The sequence below is a fragment of the Pan paniscus genome, chromosome 15 (genome assembly GCF_029289425.2).
Source record: "Pan paniscus chromosome 15, NHGRI_mPanPan1-v2.0_pri, whole genome shotgun sequence".
Lineage (NCBI taxonomy): Eukaryota > Metazoa > Chordata > Mammalia > Primates > Hominidae > Pan > Pan paniscus.
The window spans coordinates 105,244,431-105,272,292 of NC_073264.2; the positions used below are offsets into that span (position 1 = coordinate 105,244,431).

Genomic DNA, 27,862 nt, shown 5'->3' on the forward strand with positions numbered 1-27,862 from the left:
CGCAGGCCCCGCGTCCCCGCTGCACCCCCCCGTCCACTCCCGTGGTCCCCGGTCCGGCATGGCGCGCGCAGTGGGACCCGAGCGGAGGCTGCTGGCCGTCTACACCGGCGGCACCATTGGCATGCGGAGTGAGCTCGGCGGTGAGTCCGAGACCCTGGGCGGGGTAGGCTTCTGGACCTGGCCGCGACCGGGAGCCTCGGACCCTCCTGCACCCACGGGGGTCGTTGGGGAGTCAAATCCGCGCCTGGATGGGGGGTGCGGGCTGAGGTCGCTCTCCTTCGGTTCCGGCCACCGGCGTCCCCACGCGTGGAGCCCCAACCTGGACAGAGGAGGTTGCGGTGGGTTCTCGCCGTCGCGGTGCTCCCGGGAGCGCCCTGCGACCCTGGGGCCAGGCCGCCTGTGCTGCCGCTGCGGCCCTGAGGGCCAGCGTCCTGGAGCCCTGGAATATGGGGCGGGAGGGCCCCAGGGCATTGGCCTGCCGCTCCTGCCCTGGACACAGGCTTAGGAGGCTGCCCTGGAGAAGGCTTAGGAGGCTGCGAGGACCCCTCACCTGCGACACCCAGGAGGGTGTCCCCGTCCCCTGCGTCCCCTGGGGTCCTGGTCAGGCAGCAGTGGTTGGCACGACACTGGGGCTACCTGGCATCTGCGGGGACGCACGTGTTCACACCCGAGGTGGCCTCAGAGCCCTGCTTCCTCTGCCCCTGTGTGGACCTGGTTGACCAGAGACCAGCGATTGCATCTGGACTGAGTTCTGCCTGGGTGGGGTCAGGGCCTGGGACAGGCACCGAGCTCTGTGATACTCCAGCACAGTGCTGACAGCCTGGGCTGGGCACAGGAAGGATGGTAGCTTGGGGAGCCTGAGGCCACCAGGATGGGGAGAGGACGGTTGCACTGGAGCCTCCAGAATGCCTGGGTGTTCCCCAGGAGGGCAGGACACTGCCTGGGGCCCCCAGGTGGGCTCTGCTGTGATGTGGGGCCTCCCTTGGGGCCAGGACAGCCCCCTCGCCCCGTCTTGAACCTGTTTGCGACCCTCCATGGGCCACTGCCTGCCTTTCCCTCAGAAGCCCTTTCCACTCCCTGCTGCCCTGGCCCCTCCCCACACTCCTGCTTGTGTCCAGTGCAGCTCTCTCTCCTGAGATGGCTGGGACCCTCTCCGGCTCTGCCAGAGCCCCAGGGCCTCCCCTGGCATGACCAGAACATTCTCTTGTCCCTTGCCCATCTGCCAACCACTTCCCCGCCCCTCCTATCCCCACCCCCTCTCATGGCCTGTTCCCTGGCAGCTGCCCCTCCTGGCCACCCCTTTCTGCTGAAGTGGCCGCTCAGAAGCCACCAGCACTCTGTCAGTGCTCTCAGATTCCACTCACCACACTGTGGCTGGTGCAGACCCCTCTGGAGGCCCACTCCGCACCCAGCCCAGGAGACAAATCCTAGTGGGGCTCGTCCACGAGGGACTCAGGTCCCCAGGAACGTGGCTGTCCAGGCTGCCAGGAGCCTCCTCTGCACTTCTCCTTCTGCCTGTGAATGGAACAAAGTCATTCACAGCTTGGCAAACGCCCCTGTGTGACACCACTGACACAGAGTGACACAATTCCTGTGCTTGGCCCTCACAAGCTAGAGAGAGAGGCTGCCATTGAAGGGATGGCACGCATTAAGGAGCTAGTCCCAGGGGCAGGATCTGCCAGGGCCCTGTAGGGGCTGTGGGCTGATAACAGGGTCTGAGCCGGGTGTGTGGATGGTGTGGAGTTTTGAGGCGGCCCAGGGAGGGCTTCTCTGAGGACACAAGGCCTGCAGGACAAAGATGGGAGAGGGCCAGGCCAGGAGCAGCCCTGCAAGGTGCAGGAAAGAGGAGTGGGGAGCCCAGCAGGGCCGGAGCCTGCCACAGCTGCCCCCGAGTGGGGACAGGACCTGGGGACTCTGTCTGGGGCCTCGTCCGACGCCCCTGACGCTACCCCTTCAGGCTTGGAGTGTGGCCAACTGCAGTTTCGTTGAGCTCAACATGTAGTTCTTGAGTGGTCCGAGCTGCAGGGGCAGGTGGACTCTGACTGGAACCCCACCACACGCCCGTCTCGCTCGGCCCCCGCGTGCTCGCCGCAGCAGCCTGTGGGTGCACTCACACGCGTGCACCGCATTTCTGAAAGAGGCTGTGAGGTCCCGTGTCTGGGTGGGAAGCAAGAGACTTGGAGGCTGGAAATTGGGTGTGGGGCATCAGTCTTCAGACCTGCAGCAGCCTTCTGAGATCCCTTGGTGCTCTGTGCACTGGGGCCCTGGCTTCTGCTCAGCAGCCCGTCCTCCTGTGGCTGCGAGGTCACCCCCAGCTGTTGCTAGCTGACCCATGTGGGGCATCCACTTCCAGGAACCCGCAGGAATGGGCTCCCCCAACCCCTCTTGAGGTTGGAGCAGCCAGACTGTCAGGCGTCAATGATTTACTCCCTCCACACTGCTGACGTGGGCTCTGGCCTTCCCTGGGGAGGTGAGAGGGGAGTGGTGGCTTTGCCATAGTAAAGCTGTTTGATTGTCGCTGTTGGAACGGCTTCTGCGCCTGCTGGTAAACAGTGACCTGTGGGTGGAACGCTGCACACCTGGAGCCCTGCCAGAGTTCAGGGAGGGCAGAGGTGATGCCAGCGGGGACGCCCCTTGACCCATCCCTTCTCTGAGTTCATTGAAGCTATCACAGGTCAAGGGGCGTAGTGAATCCAAACACGGCTGATAACCCCAAGCCCAAGCTGGCATCAGTGGCCACGTTCTGTACACCCGAGAAACTTGAAGACTTCCTGTGTCAAACTGGGAACCCCACCTGCTTGCCGGCCTGTCCCAAAGTCCCTCCTGAGCCCGGCTCCTTGCAGGGACAGCAGGGAGGGCAGAGATTTGGGGCCAGGCAGCTGAGAGAAGCTCCCTGCCCAGTGGCCACATGGGTCCCAGCAGTCGAGACTGTCGGTGGAGTGATGCCCACGGCTTCTTGGTTACTGCAGTGGCGTCTGTGCCCTTGGCCTGGACCTCCTTCCTGAATGGGTGCTACACGTTCACAAGTTTCTAAGCCTAAGCTTGACTTCGCTGGTGACAGTGGGGCCCATTGTCTTAGAGAGCAAAGCCTCCTTTCCAGGTGTTTGGCAGGGGGCTGAGGAGTTTCCGAGTCACCAGCAAACTCAGGCACCTGCCTGGATGGGCCAAGGAAGAGGTTCCAGGCAGGGCCGGAGGGTTCAGATTCTGCAGCCCTTGAAGCTTTTGGAGGGCCCTCATTGAGAAAAGTAATACAAGTTACAAAATCATAGTTAGGTGTGAAAGCCGGTGTTTGTTTATTTTTTATTTATTTTTATTTTTTTGAGATGGAGTCTCACTCTGTCGCCCAGACTGGAGTGCAGTGGCGCGATCTCAGCTCACTGCAAGCTCCGCCTCCCGGGTTCACACCATTCTCCTGCCTCAGCCTTCCGAGTAGCTGGGACTACAGGCGCCCGCCACCGCGCCCGGCTGAAAGCTGGTGTTTATTTAAAATAACAAAAGAAATTGCCCCGGCTGACCGGGCGCGGTGGCTCACACCTGTAATCCCAGCACTTTGGGAGGCTGAGGTGGGTGGATCACTTGAGGTCAGGAGTTCAAGACCAGCCATGGACAACATGGTGAAACCCTGTCTCTACTAAAAATACAAAAAAAAAAAATTAGCCAGATGTGGTGGCAGATGCCTGTGGTCCCAGCTACTGGGGAGGCTGAGGCATGAGAATCGCTTGAATCCAGGAGGTGGAGGTTGCAGTGAGCCAAGATCATGCCACTGCACTCCAGCCTGAGTGACAGAGCGAGACCCTGTCTCAAACAAACAAAAAAACCTGATGCCACTACATACCTGTAGAATGGCTGCTGACGTACAACACATTGACTGCGGGGTGAGTGCTGGAGCCCCAGAGTTGGAAAGTGGTCCACTCGCAGGTTGGTAAGAAAACTTTACTGGCGACAGTATAGGTTTGAAAAAGGAACGTTTGGCCAGACATGGTGGCTCAGGCCTGTAATTCCAACACTTTGGGAGGCCAAGGCGGGTGGTTCACTTGCCTTGCTAACATGGCGAAACCCCGTCTCTACTAAAAGTAAAAAATTAGCCAGGTGTGGTGGTGCATGCCTGTAATCCCGGCTACTCGGGAGGCTAAGGCAGGAGAATTGCTTGAGCCCGGAGGGTGGAGGTTGCAGTGAGTCGAGATGGCATCACTGTACTCCAGCCTGGGCAACAGAGTGAGACTCTGCCTCAAAAAAAAAAAAAAAAAAAAAAAAAAAAAAAAAAAAAAGGAAGAAAGGAGAAGAAAAAGAAAAAAGAAAGAAATTGGCCAGGCTGGTTTTGAACTCCTGGGCTCAAATGATCTTCCTGCATCAGCCTCCCAAAATTCTGGGATTACAGGTGTGAGCCATAAAAACCACTGCAAAAGCACATATGGAGTGTTTTGCTTGAGAGAAGAGGACGCCAAGAGAGTTTAGTCTTGTCTTTGGCTGATTTCGCCTGTGGTGCCCACACATGCCCCCAGCAGGGACAGCAGGGCCCATAGCCACGCCTACCACTCTGCAGCATTCCTGGAAGTTTCTGGAAGCTGTTCCCCCACATGAGTCAGCAGCAGCTGGAGGTGACCTTGCACAATGTGAGCATGTCCCACAAAACCAAACCAGATGTGCCCCCTCCACCTTCCCCATAAGACACCCCAGCTTCACCCACCGTGATGAGTGGAGAGTGACTTTTTGTTTCCTGTGGCCACTGTGCCGGGCGGCTGAACATCACAGAAGTTCATTCTGGGTTCTGGAGGCCGAGGCCTGAGAGGGGTTTCCCCGGGCTGAGCCAAGGTGCTGCAGGGCACCGCTCCGTCCTGAGGCTCTGCGGGAGGAGCCACCCCTGCCACCTCCAGTGTCTGGTGGCTGCCGCAATCCTTGGCTTGTGGCCGCATCACTCCAGTCATCCAGGCCAGCATCTCCAAGGGCCGCTCTGCCCTGTCGTCATATGGCCTTCCCCTCCCCGTGCTCTGTGGCCTCCCACCTGTGAGGAAACACGAGAGGGCGTTTAGGGCCCACCTGGATTGTCCAGGGCCACCTCCCGCCCCACGACCCCTAATATCACATCCGTAAAGACACTTCCGTATGAAGTGACACCCACAGGTACCGGGGATTGGGATGTGGACATCTTTTTTATTTTTATGTATTTATTTAATTTTTTGAGACAGTCTCATTCTGTCACCCAGGCTGGAGTGCAGTGGTGCGATCTTGGCTCACTGCAACCTCCGCCTGCCAGATTCAAGTGATTCTCCCGCCTCAACCTCCCAAGTAGCTGGGATTACAGGCACCTGCCATCACGACCAGTTAATTTTTGTATTATTCATAAAGACGGGGTTTTACCATGTTGACCAGGCTGGTCTTGAATTCCAGACCTCAAGCAATCTGACACCTCGGCCACCCAAAGTGCTGAGATTCCAGGCCTGAGCCACTGTGCCCGGCCCTGGGATGCAGACATCTAGGATGCTTTTTCAACCCACCGTACATGAGACAGGGACACTTGGACACCGGTGTGGGGTGGACCCTGAGCCCCCTGGATGTCCAGGGTCTGAGGTTGGGTCCTTGGGGTTCACAAGGCTGGTGAATCCAGACCTTTGTTCCTGCAGCCCGTGTCCTGGCTGTGCTCTGGGCGCCTCGGAGGGCAGACGGGCAGACAAACATGCGAGGGCTCTGCCTCCCCCGTCTGCTGGCTGAGCCCTACTGGCGGGGTGATTTTGTCAGCGGCTGCACCTCAGCTGGCCTGCATCTTCCAGTCCTCTGGCAAACGTCCCCGGGGCTCCACGGCTTTTGTGTAAGGCCAGAGGAGGATCACGGGTGCCATAAACCTTCACGGGGCCAAGGGGCTGGTGTCCCGGGGCTGGTGACTTAACAGGCAGAGATGTGGAGACCAGGGTGAGCCCAGCAGTGGAGGGCGATGTCAGGGAGGGGTGTGGCTGGAGGGATATTAGAGGGGGCTGCTTTAACTTGCCAAGTTTGGGGTTAATTTGTGAGCCAGTGATAGGAGATGGGTACAGCTGCAGAGGGCGAGGGGGGAAAGCAGGTGACCATGGCTGGGGTCTGCAGGATAGGATGGGGCATTGCTGCTGGGGGAGGGAAGGGAGGGCCGGGAGGGAGCTTTGGGGCTTGCTGGAGGCCCTGGAGGGGTGGCTGAGGGGTCAGGGCTTTATACTGAGCAGCTGGCCCCAGGGAATGAGTGGTGTGGCCAGGTCTCCATTTAAGGGACAGAACTGAGATGCAGAGGCTGCAGGAAGGTGGCAGAGCTGCTGGGGGTGGGACCAGCCCGTCTGTGCACTTGCTGTGTGCTAGGCCCTCCAGGTCGGGGAGCTGGGGAAGGGGACCTGGGCTGGACCCTGAGGGAGTCACACAGTCCGTGCCCTTTGGGAGCTCGAGGGCCAGTGAGGGAGAATGTGGGAATAGCACTACAGCCTGGGCATCTGGGAGGGCTTCCTGGGGGTGGTGTCCCAATCTGGGCCTTGAGGCACCTACTGGGTGAGAAGTGGGGATGAGGCAGGACTTCCAGGCAGAGCCCACAGTATATCCACAGTGAGGCAAAGGCTGAGCCCCATGGGCCTTGGTGGGGAGTGTGGACTAAGCATTTGGAGAAGGAGGTGGGAGCAGGGGCAGGGCCTGGGTGGAGCAGCTGGAGACCTGGGCAGAGCTCCTGGGGCCGTCCAGGTGCGAAATGAGGAATCACCACGGGCTCCAAGGTAGGAAGCCATGGCTTCCAAACGCGGGTCAGCCGCCTGCCCTCTGAGGGGTCCCAGGGGCAGCCATAGCCCTTCCTCCCAGCCTCTGACTGTCATAAGACTGGAGCCCCATCCCACCAGCTCTGGTCCTGCCCCTCATTGAGGGAGGAGGCGGCCATGGCTGTCAGCCCCTGACCCCAGCATCCACCTGGACTCTGCCTGCAGTGCTCGTGCCCGGGACGGGCCTGGCTGCCATCCTGAGGACACTGCCCATGTTCCATGACGAGGAGCACGCCCAAGCCCGCGGCCTCTCTGAGGACACCCTGGTGCTGCCGTGAGTGTGGGCTTCTCCCAGTCCCGGACAGGGCATGGCTGCTGGGGGGCACCGATCCTGAGGCTGGACACTGCTGGCCAGGCCCACGTGAGCCATTTGCTCACCCCTGTCTCTAACATCCCCTCAGCTTACAGGGCTTTAGGACTGACCAGCAGTCGCCTTGCACCAGAGCCTGAACCTCTGAGGGTGCCCTGTGCCTGGTCCCACCTTCCCTCCCCACCCTCCTCCCACACCCCCAGCCAGGCTGCTTCGGCAAGTGTGATGAGGGCGCCCCGTCTAGGAACCCTGTATATCAGGAGCCGGCTGGCCCAGGTGGCCTTGCCCCCAGCATAGAGGTCTTTCCATTTCTCAGCTCTGGGCCCAGCTCCCTGATGTCCCCCACAGCTGGGGGTGAGCTGGGAGTTGCCCTCGTGGTGGCTGACCGCCACAGCTGCCACAGGCGAGCCTCCTGCAAGCATCCTCTCCTGCCTGGGCATGGGCTGGTCCCAGCCCCCCTCTTCGAGCTGGTGTGGGAAGAAGACTGCTGGGAGTGGCCCATCCTGACCCACGTCCTTGCCTCTGTGGGGGGCTCCAGGTGGAAGGGGGGCCGGGCCCCGTACCTGGGATGCTGAGAACTTGCTATGTGTGGAGCCCTTGGCGTAGGGAACCCAGCTCTGCCAGAGGGGAACAGAGCGGGTCAAGGCATTTAGAGCAGGAGGAGGTGCAGAGCGGGAGCCTGCTGTTCCGCCTCCTGCTGTTTCTGTCCCGCAGCCCGGCCAGCCGCAACCAGAGGATCCTCTACACCGTGCTGGAGTGCCAGCCCCTCTTCGACTCCAGTGACATGACCATCGCTGAGTGGGTTCGCGTTGCCCAGACCATCGAGGTAGTGGGGCTGGGGAATGCTGGGTGGGGCTGTGGTGTGTGGGTGGGGCTGAGGTGTGTGGGTGGGGCTGTGGTGTGTGGGTGGGGCTGTGGAGAGTGGGCAGGGCTGTTGGGTGTGAGTGGGGCTAGGGAGCATGGGTGGGAATGGGGAGTGTGGGTGGGGCTTGGAGTGTGGGCGGGGCTGTGTTTTGTGGGTGGGGCTGTGGAGAGTGGGTGAGGCTGTGGAGTGTGGGTGGGGCTGTGGGGTGTGGGGTGGGCTGTGTTGTGTGGGCAGGGCTGTGTTTTGTGGGTGGGGCTGTGTTGTGAGTGGGGCTGTAGGGTGTGGGTGGGGCTACGAGTGTGGGCGGGGCTGTGGGTATGGGTGGGGCTGGTGGATGGGCAGTGGCCGGCAGAAACACTCTGGGACGGGTGAGGAGCTGCAGGGTCTGGGGTGGAGTCGGCCTGCCCAGCCTGGGGCCTGGGAGCATCTGGGAATGGCAGCTTCAGGAAAGGGCAGGGTCCACGTGTCAGAGCTGCGGGCAAGGCTCTGAGTTCCTCTCCCCGATGCAAGCTGGGGGTGGGCGTATAAGGCCAAGTCGACTTCCCAGATGAGGACACAATGGGAACAGCTGTCTTAGCCTGTCCCAGTTAGTATCTGGGGCGTGGTGTGTGGCGTGTGATGCTACCTCGAGGGCCAGCAAGCTCCTTGTGCGTGGCTGGTGACCTGCTCACTGCCCTCTGTCCGTCCCCGCCCAGTTGGAGTCTTAGTGGATTTAGTGGAGTCTTGGTTGGAGTCTTAGTGGACCACAGCACCTCTCAAAGACTCCTGTGGTTTACAGCGACCTGTGTGCTCCCCCTGCAGGCAGAACCACCCCCCGCCCCATCAGCTTTTCTTCTCCCTTCTCCCCCATCACAACACGCTCCCATGTTACCGGAGCTGCCTCCCCTAGTAGGGGGCCTCCTGCCCCCTCCAGTCCCAATTCTCACCTGCTTCCCTTACGAACCCTCTGCTCCCCTGAGTGGGAACATCTAGGCTTCCCCTTCCCAGCAGCAGGGTGGCAGGCAGCACCACCCAGGACAGGACCCTCCATTTGTGGCCGGCAGCCCTCACCGGGCAAGGCCTGATTGCTTTTTGAGGCCCACGAAGGTGCCCTGCGGTCCTTGCTGCAGGGAGCAGCCCTGGGCAGCCTCACAAAGGCATTCTCGGCTCAGGTGGCCCAGCCTGCTGTCTTGCCGCGAGTGGCCAGCAGAGGGCGCCCTTCCCCTCCTTGGCCTCCGCTCCTCTGCAGTTCCCAGGCCTACGGGGCTGGGTCTTTTGATGGCCCCCCGGGCAGGCCCAGGCTTAGTATGGGGCCCTGGGCTCTCGGAACGGTGCCCTGGCAGCCGCAGCCTGGGCCAGCCACCCTCCAGGGGTGGTGGCCGGAGGACGTCCCTGCATGGCCAGCTTCACTGCTGCCCTTCGGTGTCCTGCCCAGCCGCCCAGGTCCAGATCCAGGCAACCTCCAGGATCACCTGCTGGTTCCCGGCCATGGCTGTGCCTTGACCCTGCGGGCGTCCTTGTGCCCACCGTTGTGTTCTTGCCTGACCCGCGGTCTGGGCTTCGAGGCTCGTGCACCACCACAGCCCCCTGCTGCCATGGAGAGGCGCTCTCCCACCCTTGGGGAGTGTGCAGAGGCCCCTTGGAGGGACTCATTCTCGAGTGCTCTGAGGGGAGCCTCAGCGTGGTGGGTGCACCTGAGTGGCATGGAAGCCTCGGGGCAGGGAGAGCGTGGGAGTCCCAGGACTCCACGCCAGGGGCTAATCTTCCAGAGAGGGACTTCCAGGCCAGGGTCCCACGGGCGCCTCCCCTGAGTCCTCCTCTCTGCATCTGGACCCTTTCCCCCATGCTGCAACCTCCCCCACACCTGCTTGCGAGGGGCTGGCCTGCCTGAGCATGCGCCCCTCCTGCAGAGGCACTACGAGCAGTACCACGGCTTTGTGGTCATCCACGGCACCGACACCATGGCCTTTGCTGCCTCGATGCTGTCCTTCATGCTGGAGAACCTGCAGAAGACCGTCATCCTCACTGGGGCCCAGGTAACCCCAGGGGCCCAGGGCTCCTAGGAACAGGGGCTTCCTGAGGCCACAGGGCAAGTCAGCGCTGTGGGCGGCCGCTGCGGGACCCCGGGCTTCCTGCTCAGCCCAGCAGTTCCTGAGGTGGCTGCTGCAGGGCCCGTGCTGGGGCTCGCAAATGCTCAGGTCCTGCCCGGGTGCCAGCACCACCTGCCCCGCGGGATGGGCGGTCACCTCCAGCACCACCTGCCCCGCGGGAGGGGGGTCATCTCCTGCTGGTGTCCTTGGGAGCTGTGAGGCCCTGGAGCACCCAGAGCCAGGTCCACCTCGGCCCTGGGGGTGCCAGGCATCCCTTCCTCTCCTCCCGATGCTTCCTCGCGGCTGCTGCCCACCTCTCCATCTGGCGCATCAGGGTGGCCGCGCACAGAGCCACACCAGGAGGCCCGGCCGTGTCCCTGCCTTTGTCCCTCTGTTTGCTCCGCCCACTGTGGGTCTAGGCGATGCCATCCTGGGGGCCCTGGCACACGATTTCCCTGCCTCTCTCACCCTAACCCAGCACAAATCCCATAAGCCAAGGCCAGTAGAGTGTTCTGGAAAACTGGATTTGAGGGGATGTGGCAGGGGAGGTTGGCTAGAAGCTGACTAGGGGTCCCTGTTGCCTGCGGGTGGCAGTGGGCACCTGAACCCCTTGGGATCCTTTCCCACGGCTGAGGCTAAGGTCTTGTATGGGAAACTGGTACCTGTGTCCCTTTGAGCTTGGTGGCCGTTCCAGAAAGCTCCATGGAGGCCCTCTTAGGAGGTCTGCGAGGAGCAGTCCGGGGAGGTGGCTTAGCCACCCCACTCTGCTTGCCTGGCGCCGTCTCCCTTGTCCCTCCAGGGTCTCCCCAGGGCCCACTGCACACACCTGTTAGCGGTGGAGCAGTGCCTCCCGCCCCAGAACTCGAGAAGGAGGGATGGGGCTCCAGCTGGTTCTCCTCTTCCCAGACCTTCCCGAGCCCTGGGGGAGCAGAACATCCCGTGGACCTCTCTAGGGGATCAAGGGCACAGTTACGAGCACCGCAGGACCCAGGAACGTTCACATGCGTGTCGTCCTCACTCTGATGTTGGCCTGTGCCGGGACATCCTTATCCCTGTTATACCTGTGGGGAAACTGAGGCTTACAGGCTAGGGGCTCACCCACAGCCACGTACCACGTGAGGGCTGAGTCAGGGAGCACCCAGGACCCAGGACTGCCACCCCCTGCCAGGGCTCTCTCCCTCCAGAGGCTCTGCACTGACCACTTCCCGGCCGCCTCCTCCTGAAGACCCTGGCCTCTGCACGGCCACCTGCTCCCTCCTGGGACGCGCTGTTCAGTCAACCATAGCACAGTCGCCCATGCTAGACACAGGCAGCTGCGGGAGGAGCTGTACTGTGCCTGGCATCCCGAGGCAGTTCCTTTCTGTCACAGCCCACCCACCCCCCACCCCCACCACCCTCCTTCCAGCCCACAGTTCTTCTGGGGTAGCGAGGGAGCTGGGCAGGGCGGCTGTGGTGGGAGGCCTGTGATGCGTTCTCCAGTATGGGGACGGGCTGGCCCCTGCTGCCAGCACTGGGCTCTTGGACATGTAGAGGGAGCTGGTGGGTGGGTTGAGGCCCTGGGTGCAGGCTGGCATCGTCCGCAGGGACAGCTGTTGTTGGTGGCCTTGGAGACGGGCTTACTGCCCAGCTCCTCTGAGTGCCCCGTTCCCCCAAGGCACCCATCTCCAGGCTGCCTGCTGCAGTCCAAGCCTGCCTGTCCTCTTTCCCACACCCCGCCTGGGGCTCCTGGGCTGGGCCTGGGGGTTTAACCTGGAGAGATGAGCCAGACATCCCAGGCTTCTGGGCTTCCCAGGCCTCAGCTACTCCGTGGCCTCTCCCCCAGGTGCCCATCCATGCCCTGTGGAGCGACGGCCGTGAGAACCTGCTGGGGGCACTGCTCATGGCCGGCCAGTATGTGATCCCAGAGGTACCTGCCTGGCGCACGTGGAGGCGGGGCAGGTGGGGTGGGGGCAGGAGCCCAGAGAGCAGCCAGGAAACAAACTCCCCCCAGCCCCTCCCCAGACGCCACTGCCAATAGCTGGGTGCACTGTCTTCTAGATCTTATGTTGTGGATATTTACATTAGAGGTACGTATGGAAGTTCTACGTTAGAGATATGTATGGAAGTTCTACGTTAGAGATATGTATGGAAGTTCTGCGTTAGAGATGCGTATGGAAGTTCTGCGTTAGAGATACGGAAGTTCTGCGTTAGAGATGCGTACGGAGGTTCTGCGTTAGAGATGCGTACGGAGGTTCTGCGTTAGAGATGCGTGTGGAGGTTCTGCGTTAGAGATGCGTGTGGAGGTTCTGCGTTAGAGGTGCGTGTGGAGGTTCTGCGTTAGAGGTGCGTGTGGAGGTTCTGCGTTAGAGGTGCGTGTGGAGGTTCTGCGTTAGAGGTGCGTGTGGAGGTTCTGCGTTAGAGGTGCGTGTGGAGGTTCTGCGTTAGAGGTGCGTGTGGAGGTTCTGCGTTAGAGGTGCGTGTGGAGGTTGTGCGTTAGAGGTGCGTGTGGAGGTTGTGCGTTAGAGGTGCGTGTGGAGGTTCTGCGTTAGAGGTGCGTGTGGAGGTTGTGCGTTAGAGGTGCGTGTGGAGGTTGTGCGTTAGAGGTGCGTGTGGAGGTTGTGCGTTAGAGGTGCGTGTGGAGGTTGTGCGTTAGAGGTGCGTGTGGAGGTTCTGCGTTAGAGGTGCGTGTGGAGGTTCTGCGTTAGAGGTGCGTGTGGAGGTTCTGCGTTAGAGGTGCGTGTGGAGGTTCTGCGTTAGAGGTGCGTGTGGAGGTTCTGCGTTAGAGGTGCGTGTGGAGGTTCTGCGTTAGAGGTGCGTGTGGAGGTTCTGCGTTAGAGGTGCGTGTGGAGGTTCTGCGTTAGAGGTGCGTGTGGAGGTTGTGCGTTAGAGGTGCGTGTGGAGGTTGTGCGTTAGAGGTGCGTGTGGAGGTTGTGCGTTAGAGGTGCGTGTGGAGGTTGTGCGTTAGAGGTGCGTGTGGAGGTTGTGCGTTAGAGGTGCGTGTGGAGGTTGTGCGTTAGAGGTGCGTGTGGAGGTTGTGCGTTAGAGGTGCGTGTGGAGGTTGTGCGTTAGAGGTGCGTGTGGAGGTTGTGCGTTAGAGGTGCGTGTGGAGGTTCTGCGTTAGAGGTGCGTGTGGAGGTTGTGCGTTAGAGGTGCGTGTGGAGGTTCTGCGTTAGAGGTGCGTGTGGAGGTTGTGCGTTAGAGGTGCGTGTGGAGGTTCTGCGTTAGAGATGCGTGTGGAGGTTGTACGTTAAGAGATGCGTATGGAGGTTCTGCGTTAGAGATGCGTTTGGAGGTTTTACGTTAGAGATACGTATGGAGGTTTTACATTAGAGATAGGTATGGAAGTTTCTATAAGAACAGGTTGCAGCCAGCAGGGCTCTGAAGGGTGTCAGTTTCCCTCCTCCATGTCTTTCCCTGTTTCCTGTGGCGTCCCAGGAAGGAGTGTCCAAAGATCTCCCCCACCCTAGGGCAGTGGCTTTACCCAAGGCTCTTGAGCAGCTGGACTAGAGCCCCCACACGGGCTCCTGAGCAGGGGCCTCAGGGACTCCCATTCACCATGGGCAGGGGCCTCCAGCATCAGCTGTGCTTGCTGCACCTTTGGGATGAGTTCCCAGGGCTCTGTAAGAAGCAGTGGTGGGGTCAGTGGGCAGGTGCGAAGGGAAGGAATTACGGTACCCTCCTGCCACCCAGCCACTTGCACGCCCCAGGCCCTGGGCTTCCCAGGCCCCTGCAGGCTCTGGTTAGCCCGGGGGTAGGTGGCAGGGCAGGAAAGGGCCCGAGAGGGGCAGTACCTGCTCCCAGGAGGGTCTCTGCCTGCGGTGGGTGGGGTTACAGTCCCACCTCCCTCTGGGTCTGGGCACCCCATTGATGGCAGGGAGGAAGCTGGAGGGCAGAGGGGTCGTGGACAGGGTGGCCGCTGCTCTGAACTCTGTCGCTCCCTTCCCGCAGGTCTGCCTTTTCTTCCAGAATCAGCTGTTTCGGGGCAACCGGACAACCAAGGTGGACGCTCGGAGGTTCGCAGCTTTCTGCTCCCCGAACCTGCTGCCTCTGGCCACAGTGGGTGCTGACATCACAAGTAAGCCCCACAAGAGGAGGGCCAGGTGCCTGCCCAGTGCTGGTGCTGGGCGAGGGGCTGCTGCAGGGAGCTCGTGGCTGGGACTCGGCAGAGTTTGAGAGCACCATGCTTGGTTCTGACTTGCCCTGGCTTGGTTCTGCCCTGGGCTGTGGAGAAGCTACCCTGGGCTGTGGAGAAGCCAGGGCTGCGTGGACAGGGCTGCTGCATGGCCACAGAGGTGGGGGCCTCCTCAGGTCCCTGCAGGCTCAGAGGCGGGAGGCCTGGAAGAGAGGTTTGGGGCATCTGGCCCTCATGTGTCCTGCCCAACCACTCGCCCCAGGCCTAGGAGGTCCCCAGTGACCACCTGGCTCAGCCACACCTCTGTGTGCCGTAGCCTCGTCCCCAGGAGTTTCAGGGAGTCTTTCTGTCCTCTGGTTCCGGCGGGCAGCCCAGCCATCCTTGTGGGGCTGACTCGAGCGATCCTGTGTCCTGAGGCTTCCCTCTGGGGGGGGGCCAAGCCCGCCCCCTGGCCCTGGCTGTAGGAGCAGCCTTGGAGCTTGTTCTCAGAGACCGGTGCCCTGCCAGGCCTCACCTGAGACGCAGGGCCACTCCAGTGGCCTGCCCGGAAGTCACTCCCTGGCCTACCGTCTCTCCATCTGGGGTGTGCTCCTGCTGAGGGAGCCCCTGCTTCCTGGACTCTACCCGGCCCCTGCCTGCTCCAGGTCCACGGCTGGCATGGCCAGTCCTCCTGACCCCACCCCAGCACCCCTCCCTGAGGCAGCGGGAGCATCCCCTCCCTCCTGCGAGATGCATCCGGCCTGCCCTGGCCTCCTGCTGTTTCGAGGCAGCCCCAAACCTGCCCTGTGTCTCATCCTGACTGACTGAGGTGGGGTCCAGCCCGGCGGAGGCTCCAGGGCTTGGCAGCACTGGCCTTCCTTTGGGGGCATTTGACACCTCACCCGGGGCTGGGTGGGGCTGCCTGCCCAGGACCAAAGCAGCTGTTCCTGTCTGCGGGGGTGGGGTGGAGGCACCCCCTCACCCACACTGGGCTTCTGTCCAGGCCTGGGCCATGGCGGGCTGGTGGGTCAAGCCCACAAGGTCACTGGACGCCTGGGGAGGCCCTTCCTAGGGAATCTCCCGGTGTGGCAGAGGCTCCCCACTCCCCCATTTTAAGGAGGAGCAGACCCTCCTGGAGAAAGGGTTGGGCTATGGGCTGCTGGGGCACAGCTTCCTGGAAGAATCTCCAGACACAGGCAAGGACCCTGGGGAGCTCCAGGGCCTGGCATGAGGGGGCCCTGGGAAGGGTCTGGCAGGGCAGGGGCCTTCCTGGAGCATCCACCAGAAGTCAGGGGACAGGAGGGGCTCTGGGCATGTCTGGCTGTGGGGCCGTCTGCAGAAGCGGGTGGAGGCGGCGTCTTTGGATCTCAAGACAAAGCCTGCATGTGAGAGTCCGGGCTCGGTGGCTGACTTGCTTGTTGCCCCAGGGCCCCTCAGCAGGACAGGACAGAGGAAACTGCCTGGTTCTACAGGTGAGAAACAGAGGCAGAGAGAGGCAGGCTCCCACAGGGAGGCACCGACTGAAGCCTGCACGCTATCTCCTGTCCTGGGCTCACACCCCGTCCCTTCTTCCTGCTGTTCCCTCCTGTCCTGGGCTCACACCCCGTCCCTTCTTCCTGCTGTTCCCTCCTGTCCTGGGCTCACACCCTGTCCCTTTTTCCTGCTGCTCCCTTGAGCACCTTCTAGGGAGTGTGAGGCCCAGAACACAACAGTGTGTCTACTGTGTGTGCAGCACACCGGGTCTCAGGGGCTTGGTCAGGGGTCCACTTGCTCACCGAGGGCCAGAGCAGCCCTCAAGGCTTCTTGGAGGAGGTGGCTTGTGAGCTGGTGCTGGTAGGGTACTGGCTTGCTTGCCCATGCTGGATGCTGGCACTCGGCCCCTCCAGCCCAGGGACAAGGAGCAGCAAGAGATGTGGGTGGTGCCCTGCAGGCCCGGCTCCCCCATGGGGCCTGATTCACACCTTATCTGGGGCTCAGGAGTGCAGCTTCTGCTGGTGGGTGGACCCCGCCCCGACAGTGCACAGAGGACCGTGCCCTGGATTCCAGGGACTCCGCCAGCACCGGGTGCTAAGCCCGGGCAGGCCACGAGGCTCAAGACACACCGGCCTCAGGCCCAGGGCCGCGGGGCAGCTCCTGGGCGCAGCACTAAGGCTGGTCTGGGTGGGAGGCTGCCCTGGCCCCAGCCCCCCACCCCTGAGTGTTTCCCACGTGCATGTGGGTGTGGGAACCTGATGCCAGGCTGCCGGGCCGGTTCTGGCACCTGGTGTTGAGAAACCTCAGGCCTTGCCCAGGGCGTGGCTGCTGGGGCCCCTGGGGAGGGGCACAGGTTGGCAGTGTGCACCCTCAGCCTCTCTGAGCCAGCTAGGGGTAGCAATGCCAGCCTGGGCCCGGATGCCAGCTGCCAGCACCCTGTCGAGGGCTTGTCCTGGGCTTTTTACCTACTGTCTGGGAAGTGAGGGGCTGGGCTGGTCCGGGAGTCATGGGCGGGCTTGGTGCTCCTGTCCACAGTTGGCTCGGCGCCAAGGGTGGGGGGGGGTGCGTGGGAGGCTGGAGGAGGCCCTGCTGGCCCTGTCCTTTCCATGTGTCTCAGGAGACCACACTGTCACCCCCAGGCAAATCCTGCACCCTTACCCTTCTGTGCTGAACCCTGGCCCCGGCCCACTCTGCTGGGGCCCTTGGAGCAGAGGAGGGTAGAGAAGGGGATATGGCTGTGGGGTCAGGCCAGGCCTGTCACTCACCAGCCATGGGTCCTTACGCTGGGTCACCCCAACGCAGAGCCCCAGAGCCCTCCTCTGTGCACTGGGAGAAGCCACCTCCCTCCCAGACGTGTCCCAGCCACCCCAGCTGTGCCGCATCCAGCTTTGAGGCCACAGACTACACCCTTCGGCTCCTGTGCTGAGCTCCCGTATCTGTAAAACAGGACCATAGCCCCTCTTGGGGGTAAGGGGCTGAGCCTGCAGGCCTCGCCTGGCCATGGAGCCACCAGCGCTCCTCTCTGCCTCCGGGTGTGGGGTCACGATTCCCCTGGCCTCTAGCAGGCCTGGGCAGGAAGGACTGGGATCCCAAGGGTGGCGTCCACAGACTCTCAGGAGGCGGGAGGTCAGTGCGGGGTGGGTGTGGGCCCTCTTTGTCTCTGTGTAGCCCCCTCTCAGCCATAACTCTTTGCCGGTGGCAGCGGTGCCCCCTCCTTCCCTGTGCTGACGCCTTATCTGCTTGTCCGGCTGAGACACACGCCCTCGGTTAAAGGGCATCTCACGCTGCCATCATGTGGGGCTGACTGATGCTGTGGGCTCTGGTGGGGGTGGAAGACTCACTGCTGGGGGCTCCACTCCCCCCTCTCTCATCCCCAGCACCCCACATCTCCCCCCTTCAGCTCCACCATGCCAGGAAAGTCCTTTTTATCGCATGCAAGCTGCTCTGGCGGAAGCGGCCGGAGACATGTGGGTGACATCTCCCTGTGGGCAGGAGGAAGAGCCCTGTGCGGGGGTCCTCCTGCCCAGGTTCCTGTCCCAGCACCGTGCCGGGCTCTCCAGGTGCCCAGGCCCTTCCCCACCCCTGGGCCTCAGTTTCCTGGGCTGGGCTCTCCAGCCTCCAGGGTGTTTACTGCTCTGGGCAGCTCTGACACCTCACAGTGTGGTGGGAGTCCCCAGTGTCCAGCCCTGCTCTGCTGGAGGCTGCCATGAGTGTGGAGAGGGGCAGAGGGAATGGACCTCAGCCTTGGCGCTGGCCTCTGAGGATTTGGGGGCCAGGCCTGCGGCATCAGCCTCCCACCCCCACCCACATGGAGCGGGAAAGTCGGCAGAACCCTGGGGGCTCAATTGCTGCCAGAGTGGCGGCCTTCAGCTCGAGGACAGGCATGTCCTCTGGGGAGCCCCTCTGCATGGACGGGTTCAAGGGGCACTGACCCCAAATAGCCATCCCTCCCCACTTCACCTGGGGCCTGCACCTCCACCATCACCCACCCTGGGTGTGGGGAGGGGGTGATGGGCACACATTAGGATTTTGGGGTGAACTGGATGGAGGCCTTCTCTCCCCAGAGGTGAGGGGTCCGAAAGTCCATTTGTTGGCTCATTCAACCACTGACCTGGTGGGCAGTGGGCACAGTGGGTGCCTGGCAAGGGGCAGAGGAGGCTGGCTGGTTCGACGATGCTGCCCCACGCCTGTGACCCAGCGCAGTGACTGCTGGTGGCTCCCCAGCTGGGCATGCCTGCCCTCCTCGCCTCTGCGCTCGCCTGACGCCCCCATGCGGCCTGCAAGACACAGCCTGGCCTCCATCTCTGCAGGACCCTCCTGCCCCCTCGCCTGGCCAGCGGAGTTTCCTTGGGCTTCACCCTTGAGACTGTGTTGCCCATTGCTCGGCCATCGGTCTCTCGCTGGCCAACGAGTGCTTCCTCCCACAGCCCCGTGCACGCTGCGGAGCCTGGCACAGGCCGGACTGCGCGGAAGCCTGGGAGGATTTGCCTGCGGGAGAGGAGGCAGGGCGAGGGGGCTGAGCCTCGAAGGCTCAGGGCTCTGAAAACAAGGGAGGAGGCGGCCTGTGCAGAGGGCCAGGCACTGGGCTGGGGTCTCGGCTGGCAGGAGGCCTGAAGGCACCACACAGGCCCTTCCCTGTCCTCAGTCAACAGGGAGCTGGTGCGGAAGGTGGACGGGAAGGCTGGGCTGGTGGTGCACAGCAGCATGGAGCAGGACGTGGGCCTGCTGCGCCTCTACCCTGGGATCCCTGCCGCCCTGGTAGGGACCGCCCCGGCCATCCTGCCCCTGCAGCCCCGAGCCCCAGCCCTCTGCAGCTCCCACGGCCCTCAGGCTCCCTGGGGCCCTCACCAGCCAGTGCAGACCCCGCATGGACCTGAGATGTCTGCAGTGTGGCCCCACCAGCCCCAGGCCCTGTCCCCTGTCCTCGGTCGTGGTGCTTTCCAGCCTCTCGGGGAGTGGGCAGGGTTGGGGTGCGGCTCGCAGCCAGAACGGGGTCCTCCATGCTTTTCTAGAGGCAGTGTCCTCCCGCAGATTCCAGCTGGCTGGGAGCCGCCCCTGCTGTGCTGGACAGGGGGGTTTGCTCTGGGGCCTCTGATGGCCTTCTTGGCTCCTCTCCCACCTCTCTGAAGTGTTTCCACGGCGTTCTGCCACACAAAGCCTTCGTCCCTACAGACGGGGCGACCCTTTGGGAGAATGTGGGGGGAGCAGCCCCCTCCAGGTGCCAGCAGCCATGCACACCTGCCAGGAGCCCCACTGTCCCGGGAGCAGAGCAGGCACCAGCTGCCCCTGGCTTGGGGTCCCTCTCCTTGGGAGGGCATGGGGCAAGTCTCAGTGGTGCTGAGGGCAGAGACCCTCACCATCCAGCCCCCACCCTGCCGCCCCACAGGTTCGGGCCTTCTTGCAGCCTCCCCTGAAGGGCGTGGTCATGGAGACCTTCGGTTCAGGGAACGGACCCACCAAGCCCGACCTGCTGCAGGAGCTGCGGGTGGCCGCCGAGCGCGGCCTGGTCATCGTCAACTGTACCCACTGCCTCCAGGGGGCTGTGACCACAGACTATGCAGCTGGCATGGTAGTGCCGGGAGATCAGGGCCTAGCGGGGAAGGGGACAGCCTGAGGGCCTTGCAGAGGTGGGCTCTGACCCACCCCTCACGGGCTGGGGGCCGTGGTGAGTCGCCCTTCCTGCCCACACGCCCCCTCCTCACAGGCCATGGCGGGAGCCGGCGTCATTTCAGGCTTCGACATGACATCGGAGGCCGCCCTGGCCAAGCTATCGTATGTGCTGGGCCAGCCAGGGCTGAGCCTGGATGACAGGAAGGAGGTGCGGGCGCTCTCGGGCTGTGGGCAACCCTCGGTGTGCACAAGCATGTCAGTTGGCTCCCAGAGGCATGTCTGGGGCGATGCTGGAAGAGCCTGGGGGCCGGTCCAGGGTGTGTCCTGTTTGGGAAGGGGAGGGATGTGGCTCCCTATAGTGGGGAAGGGCAGCTCTGGGCCCAGGCTCCCCACAGCCCTCACTGGACCCCCAGCCCAGGCTCCGCCTGTCCTTGTGCCTTCTCAGCCTGCATGGAGACCTGAGGCTCCCCTAACTGTCGCCAGGAAATCCTCTCCTGCTCTCCACTCTTCCTGGAGGGTGGGGTTCAGACACAGCTGGCCCCAGACCCTTGGGTTGCCAGCCTCTGGGGCTGGACAGAGGCTTTTGGGGCCCCTGGAGACCCTGAGCTGGTAGGGCCAGGGAGTGGGGCTGGCCTTGCGAGGGGACCCAGCCCGCTCTGGCCCGAGGGATGAAGCACACACGGCCGAGGCTCAGGCCAAGGGCAACCCCTGACTGTGCCCGGGTAGCCCGACCCTCCAGGCTGTCCTGGGCTGCCCATCCAGCCCTGGCAGAGCCACTTCGCCTCTGTTCTCTCCACCAGCTGCTGACCAAGGACCTTCGGGGGGAGATGACGCCACCCTCGGTGGAAGAGCGCCGGCCCTCACTGCAGGGCAACACGCTGGGCCGTGGGGTCTCCTGGCTCCTCAGTCTGAGTGGCAGCCAGGTAATGGCGTGGGACACAGGCCTGAGTGGCAGCTGGGGGCTGTGCACCCTCTTGGTCACCCTGGGATGCACCAGGCAGGCACGAGCCCCTGTGGCCATCACTTGAGCCCAAACAGTTAGGCACACCCGGGTTCTGGGGCCCAGGAGAAGGGTTTGGGGTCTGCAGCAAGGAAGGTTTGCAGGGTCTATAAGGCAGGAGGCAGGAAGGGCCAGGCAGTGGGCACACAGCAGGGAGGCTGGGGCCGGGGCTCGGCAGGCCGCTGCCTTGTGACTGGCGGCGCTGCCGTCTGACTGGCGGCGCTGCCGTCTGACTGGCGGCGCTGCCTTAGTGCGGGGCTGCCTCGGGAGCAGCCTGTCCAGAAGAAGGGCGGGTGAGTGGGGGCGGTGCTTGCTCTGGGCTCTCCCAGGCTCTGAGCACCAGGGGTTCCAGGTGAGGAACCCGGAGGTGAGGGCCAGCCTTTGAGCACGTCCCCTGCACAACTGAGGTGCCCAGACCTAGGAAGGGGGGCTTTCGAGGCCTGGGGTCTGCAGGGGATGGGGCCTCCCTGGACCCCGCAACATGCCCCCTTGGCTGCTGGGCCAAACATCCAGGCCTGACATGGGGCCTGGCAGGCCAGACAGCCTTGCTCCCCACTGTGTGGGGTCCTGCCCCGGCCTCAGTGCCTCAGTTTCCCCCTACAGGGATGGACCTGTCTTGTGAGCCATGTGCTGCAACTGCCACTTGCTGGGGCAGGTGATGGGCAGATGGAAAGGACCGGCGTGCATGGCCTGTTATTAGGGTGGCTGCATAGGGCCTGAATGCTGTAGGGAGGCAGGCCAGAGGCAGCAACCTTGTCACCAGGCCACGTTGTACCCGCTGGGTGTGGTGGCCCCTGTGGGGCCTCTGCCAGGACCGCGGCCTTTTGGCGTCTTGGGGAGCTCCTGGTGCCCGGTGCTGGGGGCAGGTGGCTCTTCTGGGAAGGTGCAGCCGTGGGAACAGGGCCTTCCTTCCAGGGGAGGGGTCTGGCTCTGCTTCCCACGCTCTCCTTATGCGGGTGACCATTCCGGCCCGACGGCGGTGGGAGCAGACGGGGGAGTCTGGGAGGGTGGGTAGCAGGCACTGGCCACACACCTGTTGGGGACAGGGCTGGATGGTGGTCTCGTGGCCTGGCCTTAGCTCCAGGGGAAGGGGTCCTAGGTGGGCCTGGGTGGGGCGGGGTGGTGAGGCTCAACCCCAGGCCTTCCGACGTGGCAGCTCAGGTTCCTTCTCACCCACGCCCTGGGATCTGCGGGCCCTTGTGTGGGGGCTGGCAGGGGTCATACAGCACCGGGGACTGCCAGTTCCACCAGATGCCAAAGGGAGGCATGGGTCCCAGGGTGCCGCCTTCCCCACCTAGGAGGCAGATGCCCTGCGGAATGCCCTGGTGCCCAGCCTGGCCTGTGCTGCCGCCCACGCCGGTGACCTGGAGGCGCTGCAGGCGCTTATGGAGCTGGTGAGCCTCCCCCACCCTGGGGGCCCAGCCCCAGCCACGCCTGGCCCCGGGGCTCTGAACCCTGTAGGCAGGACGGCCTTTCATCCACCCACTGACCACACTAAGCCCTTGTCAGCCAGACTGGGCAGCAGGACTGTCCTGCCAGCTTGTCAGGCCTCACTGAGGCTTTGAGGGTGGGCGCAGGGGCTGTGCTGGGCCCTACCCTCAGAGGGACCCCACCCTCCCCATGGCCTACCTGGCCCCGCCTGGGTCTCCCTCAGGGGTCGCATGTCCTTGTGTCACTCCAGGGCAGTGACCTGGGCCTGGTGGACTTTAACGGCCAAACCCCACTGCACGCGGCCGCCCGGGGAGGCCACACAGAGGCAGTCACCATGCTGCTGCAGAGAGGTGTGGACGTGAACACCCGGGACACGGATGGCTTCAGCCCGCTGCTGCTGGCCGTGCGGGGCAGGTAATGGGGCTAGGGGCTGCACAGAGCTGCCTTGGACAGGTGGGCCCAGAGAGGCTGTGGGCTCCTGCACTCAAACAGCCTCCCGGGGCTGGGCTGGGAGAGGAGGAGGACACCTGCTTCCTAAAGGCTGCCCCCGCAGCCCGGGGCCCAGTAAGACCCCGGCCCAGAGTTCCTAGAAAACAAAAATGTTATGGACAAAGCTGGGAGGACACGGTGCATCTGTGTGCACCTGTGGGTATGGGGGGCTGGGGTGGAGGTGGGGCAGAAGGTCCTGGCCCAGCAGCCAGACGTGGTCAATAAAAAGCAGGCTACGTGGCACCAGATCTGGGGCTGTGACAGGCAACTCGGGCCCTGGAGGACAGGCCCAGCCTGTGCGTGTGGGGGTCCCCTGCCCCACCCAGCAAGCCCTGGCTGGTGTCTCTTCCCAAAGTCCAGAGCAGCAGCAGAGACGGAGTGTGTGCCTGTGCCCCTGCGTGGGGGGCGGGGCCAGCACTGGTGGGATCTGCGTCCCGTCTCCCCTTCCTACTCTTTATTGCCCCAGCAGCCCCAGCCTGGGAAGGCCAACGACCTGTCTGCCGGTGCCGCTGCCCGGACCCATGGGCTGCTCAGAGATCCCAGGGCCCCTGGGGATTCCTCCCTGCGGGTGGGAGGACTTGGCGTGCAGGACCCTGGGTTCTTTTCGGGGAGGGAGTGCTCAGGAGTCCCATGGAGAGAAGGCCGGGGTGTCTGAGCCTGGGGTCATGTGACCCTGACGTGTTCAGCTGTGGGTTCCCCTCCCCAGCGGTGAAGCGGTGAGCCCTGGGGTGGGGTGTGGCGCCCTTTGTGAAGTGGGTGACTGGGGTAGAAGGTTCTTTCCAGCCTCCTGTGAGCATTGACAGGGTGCTCAAAAGAATAGGAGAGAACAGGGTGGTGGACAGGAGGGGGCGGGGCTGTGAGGGTCCCCCCAAGCAGGGCTGGGGTGATCCGGACTGGAGCTTCTAGACTGGGCGTCCTTGGGTGTGGGTGGGTGGCGCGGAGATGAGCTCACAGAGTCCCGCCCCCTCGTCTCCTCCTGACTCACAGGACGAGGCTCACAGCACGCCCCCAACCAGTCTCCCAGCCTCGCTCCGCTGCCAGGCTCCCTGAGGCCGCCTGCCTGGCCCTGCTGTGCCTGAGTGGGGTGTGGGGAGGCCACTGCCTCATACCTATTCCCAGGCTCCCTAAATGGGGTGACGGGGGGGATCTGTGGTGCTTTGCAGGGGTGGGGGCACGGCCAGCAATTATGGCACAGTCGTTAGGTCACCCCGTGCAATGGGCTGTGTGGCCTCCGGCCTCGGGCCTTTGTGCCTCTGCTCCTCCTTGCTAGAGCCCTGACCCCACCCCCACAGACTCCACTGTCCGGGTGCCCTGCCCCCACTCCTCCTCAAGGGCAGTCGGCCGGATTGATTCAGTGTCCCCTGCGCCTGGCTGAGGAGGTCACCACGGGGTGTGATCAGCGTTTGGGTGTGCAGTGGGGCCGGGCAGCTCATGTAAGGCTGTCCTCTGGAATGGGCTGTCCTCTGGAATGGGCTGTCCCCTTGGAATGGGTGGGGGAGACCGCCCTCGGAAGAGCTATTCTGCCAGCACCGACCAATGCCCTCCCCCCTGGGTGCTGGGTGCGGGGCTGCCACAGAGTTGACCCCACCCCTTGCAGACCTCAGCTGCCCTAAGAAGGAGTACTGGACAAATGGAGGCGGTGGGATCCCGGGATGATGTCACATGGGCCTAGGCAGAGGACGGGGCATGGGCCCTTGTCTGAGGCTAGGGCTGTGGGGTCCTGGGCCGGCCGGTCCCTGTCCCTGTGCACAGGACATGAGCTCTGCTGGCTCCTGAGTGAGGTGCAGCGGGGCTGGGCTGGCCAGGGCAGAAGGTCAGCATGGTCATTCTCACACAGGCATCCGGGTGTCATTGGGTTGCTGCGGGAAGCCGGGGCCTCCCTGTCCACCCAGGAGCTGGAGGAAGCAGGGACGGAGCTGTGCAGGTGAGTGCAGCTAGAGCACCTGCTCTTCCAGGGATGTGGGGGACACAGCTTGGGGAAGCGAAGCCAGACCTGCTGGGAGGGACAAGTGAGTCAGGGTGTGGGGGCTTTCAGAGGTGAGGCCCGCTGACCTCAGTGTGCACCAACCTGGCTGATGGGAAGAGGTGTCTACCCTGGACCATGTCATGGGGCAGGGGAAGGAGTTGTTCTCAGCTGAGCGAACAGTCCAGCAAGGGTGTCTCTGCGTGCACATGTGTGCATGTGTGTATGCATGTGTGTGGGTGCATGTGTGTGTGTGTGGTGGGCTTGAGGAGGGGTATGGGAATTGGTTGTCGGGTGTGAGAGGGGCTGGGGTGTGGGCTGGGGGGTGGCTGGGGCTGCATTTGGGGAGGTTAGGGCAGGTGGGGCACAGAGGAGCTGAAGCCCCTGGCAGGTGACAGGTCTCGTGAGCTGTTCTCCCCAGCGTGGTTCCTGTCTTGGGATAAACTGACCTAGGCCCCGCCTCCACCTGCTGGCCGCATGGCACCAGTGACCAGTGTGCCTTCCGATCTCATGCTGCCGAGTGACCACCGAGGCAGGCTCAGGCCTTCTGACATCATGTTGTTGCAGGGAGGCCTTCGGCGAGGGTGTCGGTTGTGGGTGGAGGTGGGCCAGGGAGGCAGGGATCCTACTCTGTCCACCACAGCCAGAATCACTGCCCCCCACCCCATGCCTTGTGCCTGGTGACTTGGCGCTGCCTCCTGTGCCCAGCCTGGGCTGCCCGAGGCCAGGACGACTCCGAGGGACCCAAAAGGGAGAGTCGGAGGCAGGAGACCTGGGCCGGGTACAGGTGGTGGCTGGGGTGGGGGTGCTGTGAGTGGCGGGGTCTGTGCGCCTGTAAGTCCAGAGTCCCAGGCTTGGGGAGTGGGTGATGGCGGGGGCTCGGCTCACTGGCTGGGAGGGGGTGGGTGCAGGCGCCTGCCCAGCAGGAGGAGGACTAGCAGCTCTGGCTTCTCCTCTGGGACCGGCCCACAACCCCTGGTCTTGCTTTTGAAGGGACTTCTGGGGTGACTTGGTCAAGATTTGCACTCCAGACAGGCCTTGCTGGCTCCATTGACAGATGGGGAAACTGAGGCAGTAGTCAGGTCCTGTGGGAGCTGGGACCAGAACCCTGGTCCAGGACTCTGCTTGGAAGTGGCCTGGCCAGCCTGAGCTGCTGGCTGGACTTGAGCCCCTCGGCTAGGCCTTCCTAGGGGCCGGTGTGTGTGTGGGGCTTGGCCTCTTGGAGCAGGTCCAGGAGGGGCCAGTGAGGCCATCCAGCAGATTCGCTGCAGAGATTACCCAGTGCCACTGCAGGGCTGCTGCTGTTTCCTGGGTAGGCGCAGAGTCCCTAAGGGCCCTCCAGAGGAGGGGGCAGCCCCTTCCTCACCAGGCCACTTCCCCCAGCCCCTGCACACCATGGGTGGGTGGAGCCTTCCCTGCCGGGTCCCCACCTGGCCTGCTCCTGGCCTCCGCAGGTGGGGAGTGAGTTCTTCCCAGGAGGGTGGCAGGGTGAGGAGGAGCTGGCGAGGGCCTGGCAGGTGCTCCCCACTCCAGGGCAGGTGGGCCCAGACCCCTGTCCCAGCCAGGACCCCCCCATGCAGTCTGCCGGGGTCCAGGGCCAACCGTTATCCTGGGTTGCCTCCTGTGTCCCCCTCTCTGAACCACTGGGCTGCCTCAAACTTTCCTTCCACCTTTGCGGACCCCGCCCCGGGAAGAGCGGTGTGTTGTGAAACACGAAACTGGCGTGGGCTGCTCGGCAGGTGGGCGTGCATATGTGTGTGCAAAGGCGCATGTGCTCGTGTCTGTGCACATATGCTCGTGTGTGTGTGTGCATGTGTAGGTGTGTGCTTGTGTGCTCCTGTGTGTGTGCATGTATGCTGCTGTGTATGCTGCTGTGTGTGCATGTGTGTTCATGTATGTTTGCGCATGTGCACCCTTGACTTGAGTCGCAGTCCCACCCACTGGGTGAAACCAGGCTCCAGGCTGCCCAATGGCCCCCAGTGACTCCTGCCCCAGGACCAGGTCGCTGCTGGGTCAGCTGTTTGGGGCTGGCTTTGTAACAGCGTCCAGGCCACCTGGGGGACAGGCAGGTGGGCAGATGGACAGGTGCCCAGCAGACCCCAACAACTCCTCCTCTGCCCCCACCCCCAGGCTGGCATACAGGGCCGACCTCGAAGGCCTGCAGGTGTGGTGGCAGGCAGGGGCTGACCTGGGGCAGCCGGGCTATGACGGGCACAGCGCCCTGCACGTCGTGAGTGCCCCCACCCCCTGCACCCTCTCCAAAGGCTGCCACCTCCAGGAAGGACACCTGGACAATTCACCAGCTCACTGCTCTGCCCCTCCCCGCTCTGCCCCTCCCCCAAATGCCCGGCCCTCCCCATGCAGGACCCGCACAGACTGGGTCCCCTTCCCGGGGCTCTGAGCGGTGGGGGTGACAAGAGTGGAGGAGCTGCTGGGGCCCTGTGTGGGCTGGGGACAGGGGAGGGCATCCTGGGGATGGGGATCCTTGGGCCAGGCTGCTAGTCAGTGGCCCCAAGGCAGCCCCTCCCCACTGCTTCCCCATAGGCAGAGGCAGCCGGGAACCTGGCAGTGGTGGCCTTTCTACAGAGCCTGGAGGGTGCGGTTGGTGCCCAGGCCCCATGCCCTGTAAGTCCCCACCCCAGGCGGGGCTGACACCCCCCAGTGAGCTTCTAGTGCAGGGCTGGATCCTGGCTCGGGGGGGCGTAACCAAGGGGGACAGAACCGGAGGAGGCTGAGATGGGTCCCAGCCAGTTTAGGGTCTGCAGAGCCCCTCCTGGGGATGTCCAGGGTGGAACACAGTTTAGAGGTGAGGAGAAGGAGAAAGGAGAAGTCAGGGAGGGCTTCCTGAAGGAACTGACCAGACTTGAGCCCTGAGGGCCCAGCCAGGGCTCAGCATCCCCTTACCCGCCCCTAGGCTGGGTGCTTCCGCTTGTCTCCCAGGCCAGTTCCCAGCTGACACCCCCATTCCCACTCGGTTGTGTGGCCCTCCCATAGTCTCAAGCTGGGTTTGCTCAGGCTCTTGGGCTGTGCCGCACACACGGGGTGCCTGGGCTTGTCTCTCTGCCCTGCCTTCGCACTCTACCTGGGTGTCCTTCTCAGGAGCCCTCATGTTTTCAGGAAGTGCTGCCTGGTGTCTAACCTGAAGGCGTCCTGCTGCAGTATAAGCCATTCCTTCCTCCCATGACCTGCTGGAGGGGTCTCAGGCATGACCCCACTGCTGGGGCTGCTTCCCAGCCTGCTCTCATGTAAAGCCTGAAGGCCTTTGTTGGGCAGGACGGCAATAAAGTCTCTGACATGCCCT

At 63.3% G+C, this 27,862-nt stretch overlaps 1 protein-coding gene across 2 annotated transcripts; it reads left to right on the forward strand.

Moving 5' to 3' along the window:
- ASPG (asparaginase) lies at positions 1-27,862 on the forward strand. 2 transcript variants are annotated; one of them, XM_003807004.4, is made up of 16 exons: positions 1-140; positions 6,927-7,035; positions 7,786-7,897; positions 9,826-9,951; positions 11,828-11,911; positions 13,933-14,059; positions 18,714-18,826; positions 19,455-19,637; positions 19,773-19,886; positions 20,479-20,601; positions 21,977-22,072; positions 22,360-22,523; positions 24,436-24,522; positions 26,692-26,791; positions 27,106-27,186; positions 27,679-27,862. In XM_003807004.4, exons 1-16 carry the CDS (start codon positions 59-61, stop codon positions 27,697-27,699), a joined length of 1,722 nt encoding a protein of 573 aa, XP_003807052.1. In that variant the 5' UTR covers positions 1-58; the 3' UTR covers positions 27,700-27,862. The 2 variants fall into 2 exon arrangements, with proteins under 2 accessions (XP_003807052.1, XP_054953521.1); XM_055097546.1 differs by lacking the exon at positions 26,692-26,791 and having other exon boundaries at positions 59-140; positions 27,679-27,854.

Excerpts from the sequence above, each read along its gene's own strand:
- ASPG (XM_003807004.4), top strand. The coding sequence starts at position 59 with ATGGCGCGCGCAGTGGGACCCGAGCGGAGGCTGCTGGCCGTCTACACC. Across the intron at positions 7,898-9,825 it reads GCGTTGCCCAGACCATCGAG|AGGCACTACGAGCAGTACCA; the intron begins GTAGTGGGGCTG and ends CCCCTCCTGCAG. Across the intron at positions 26,792-27,105 it reads GGCACAGCGCCCTGCACGTC|GCAGAGGCAGCCGGGAACCT; the intron begins GTGAGTGCCCCC and ends GCTTCCCCATAG.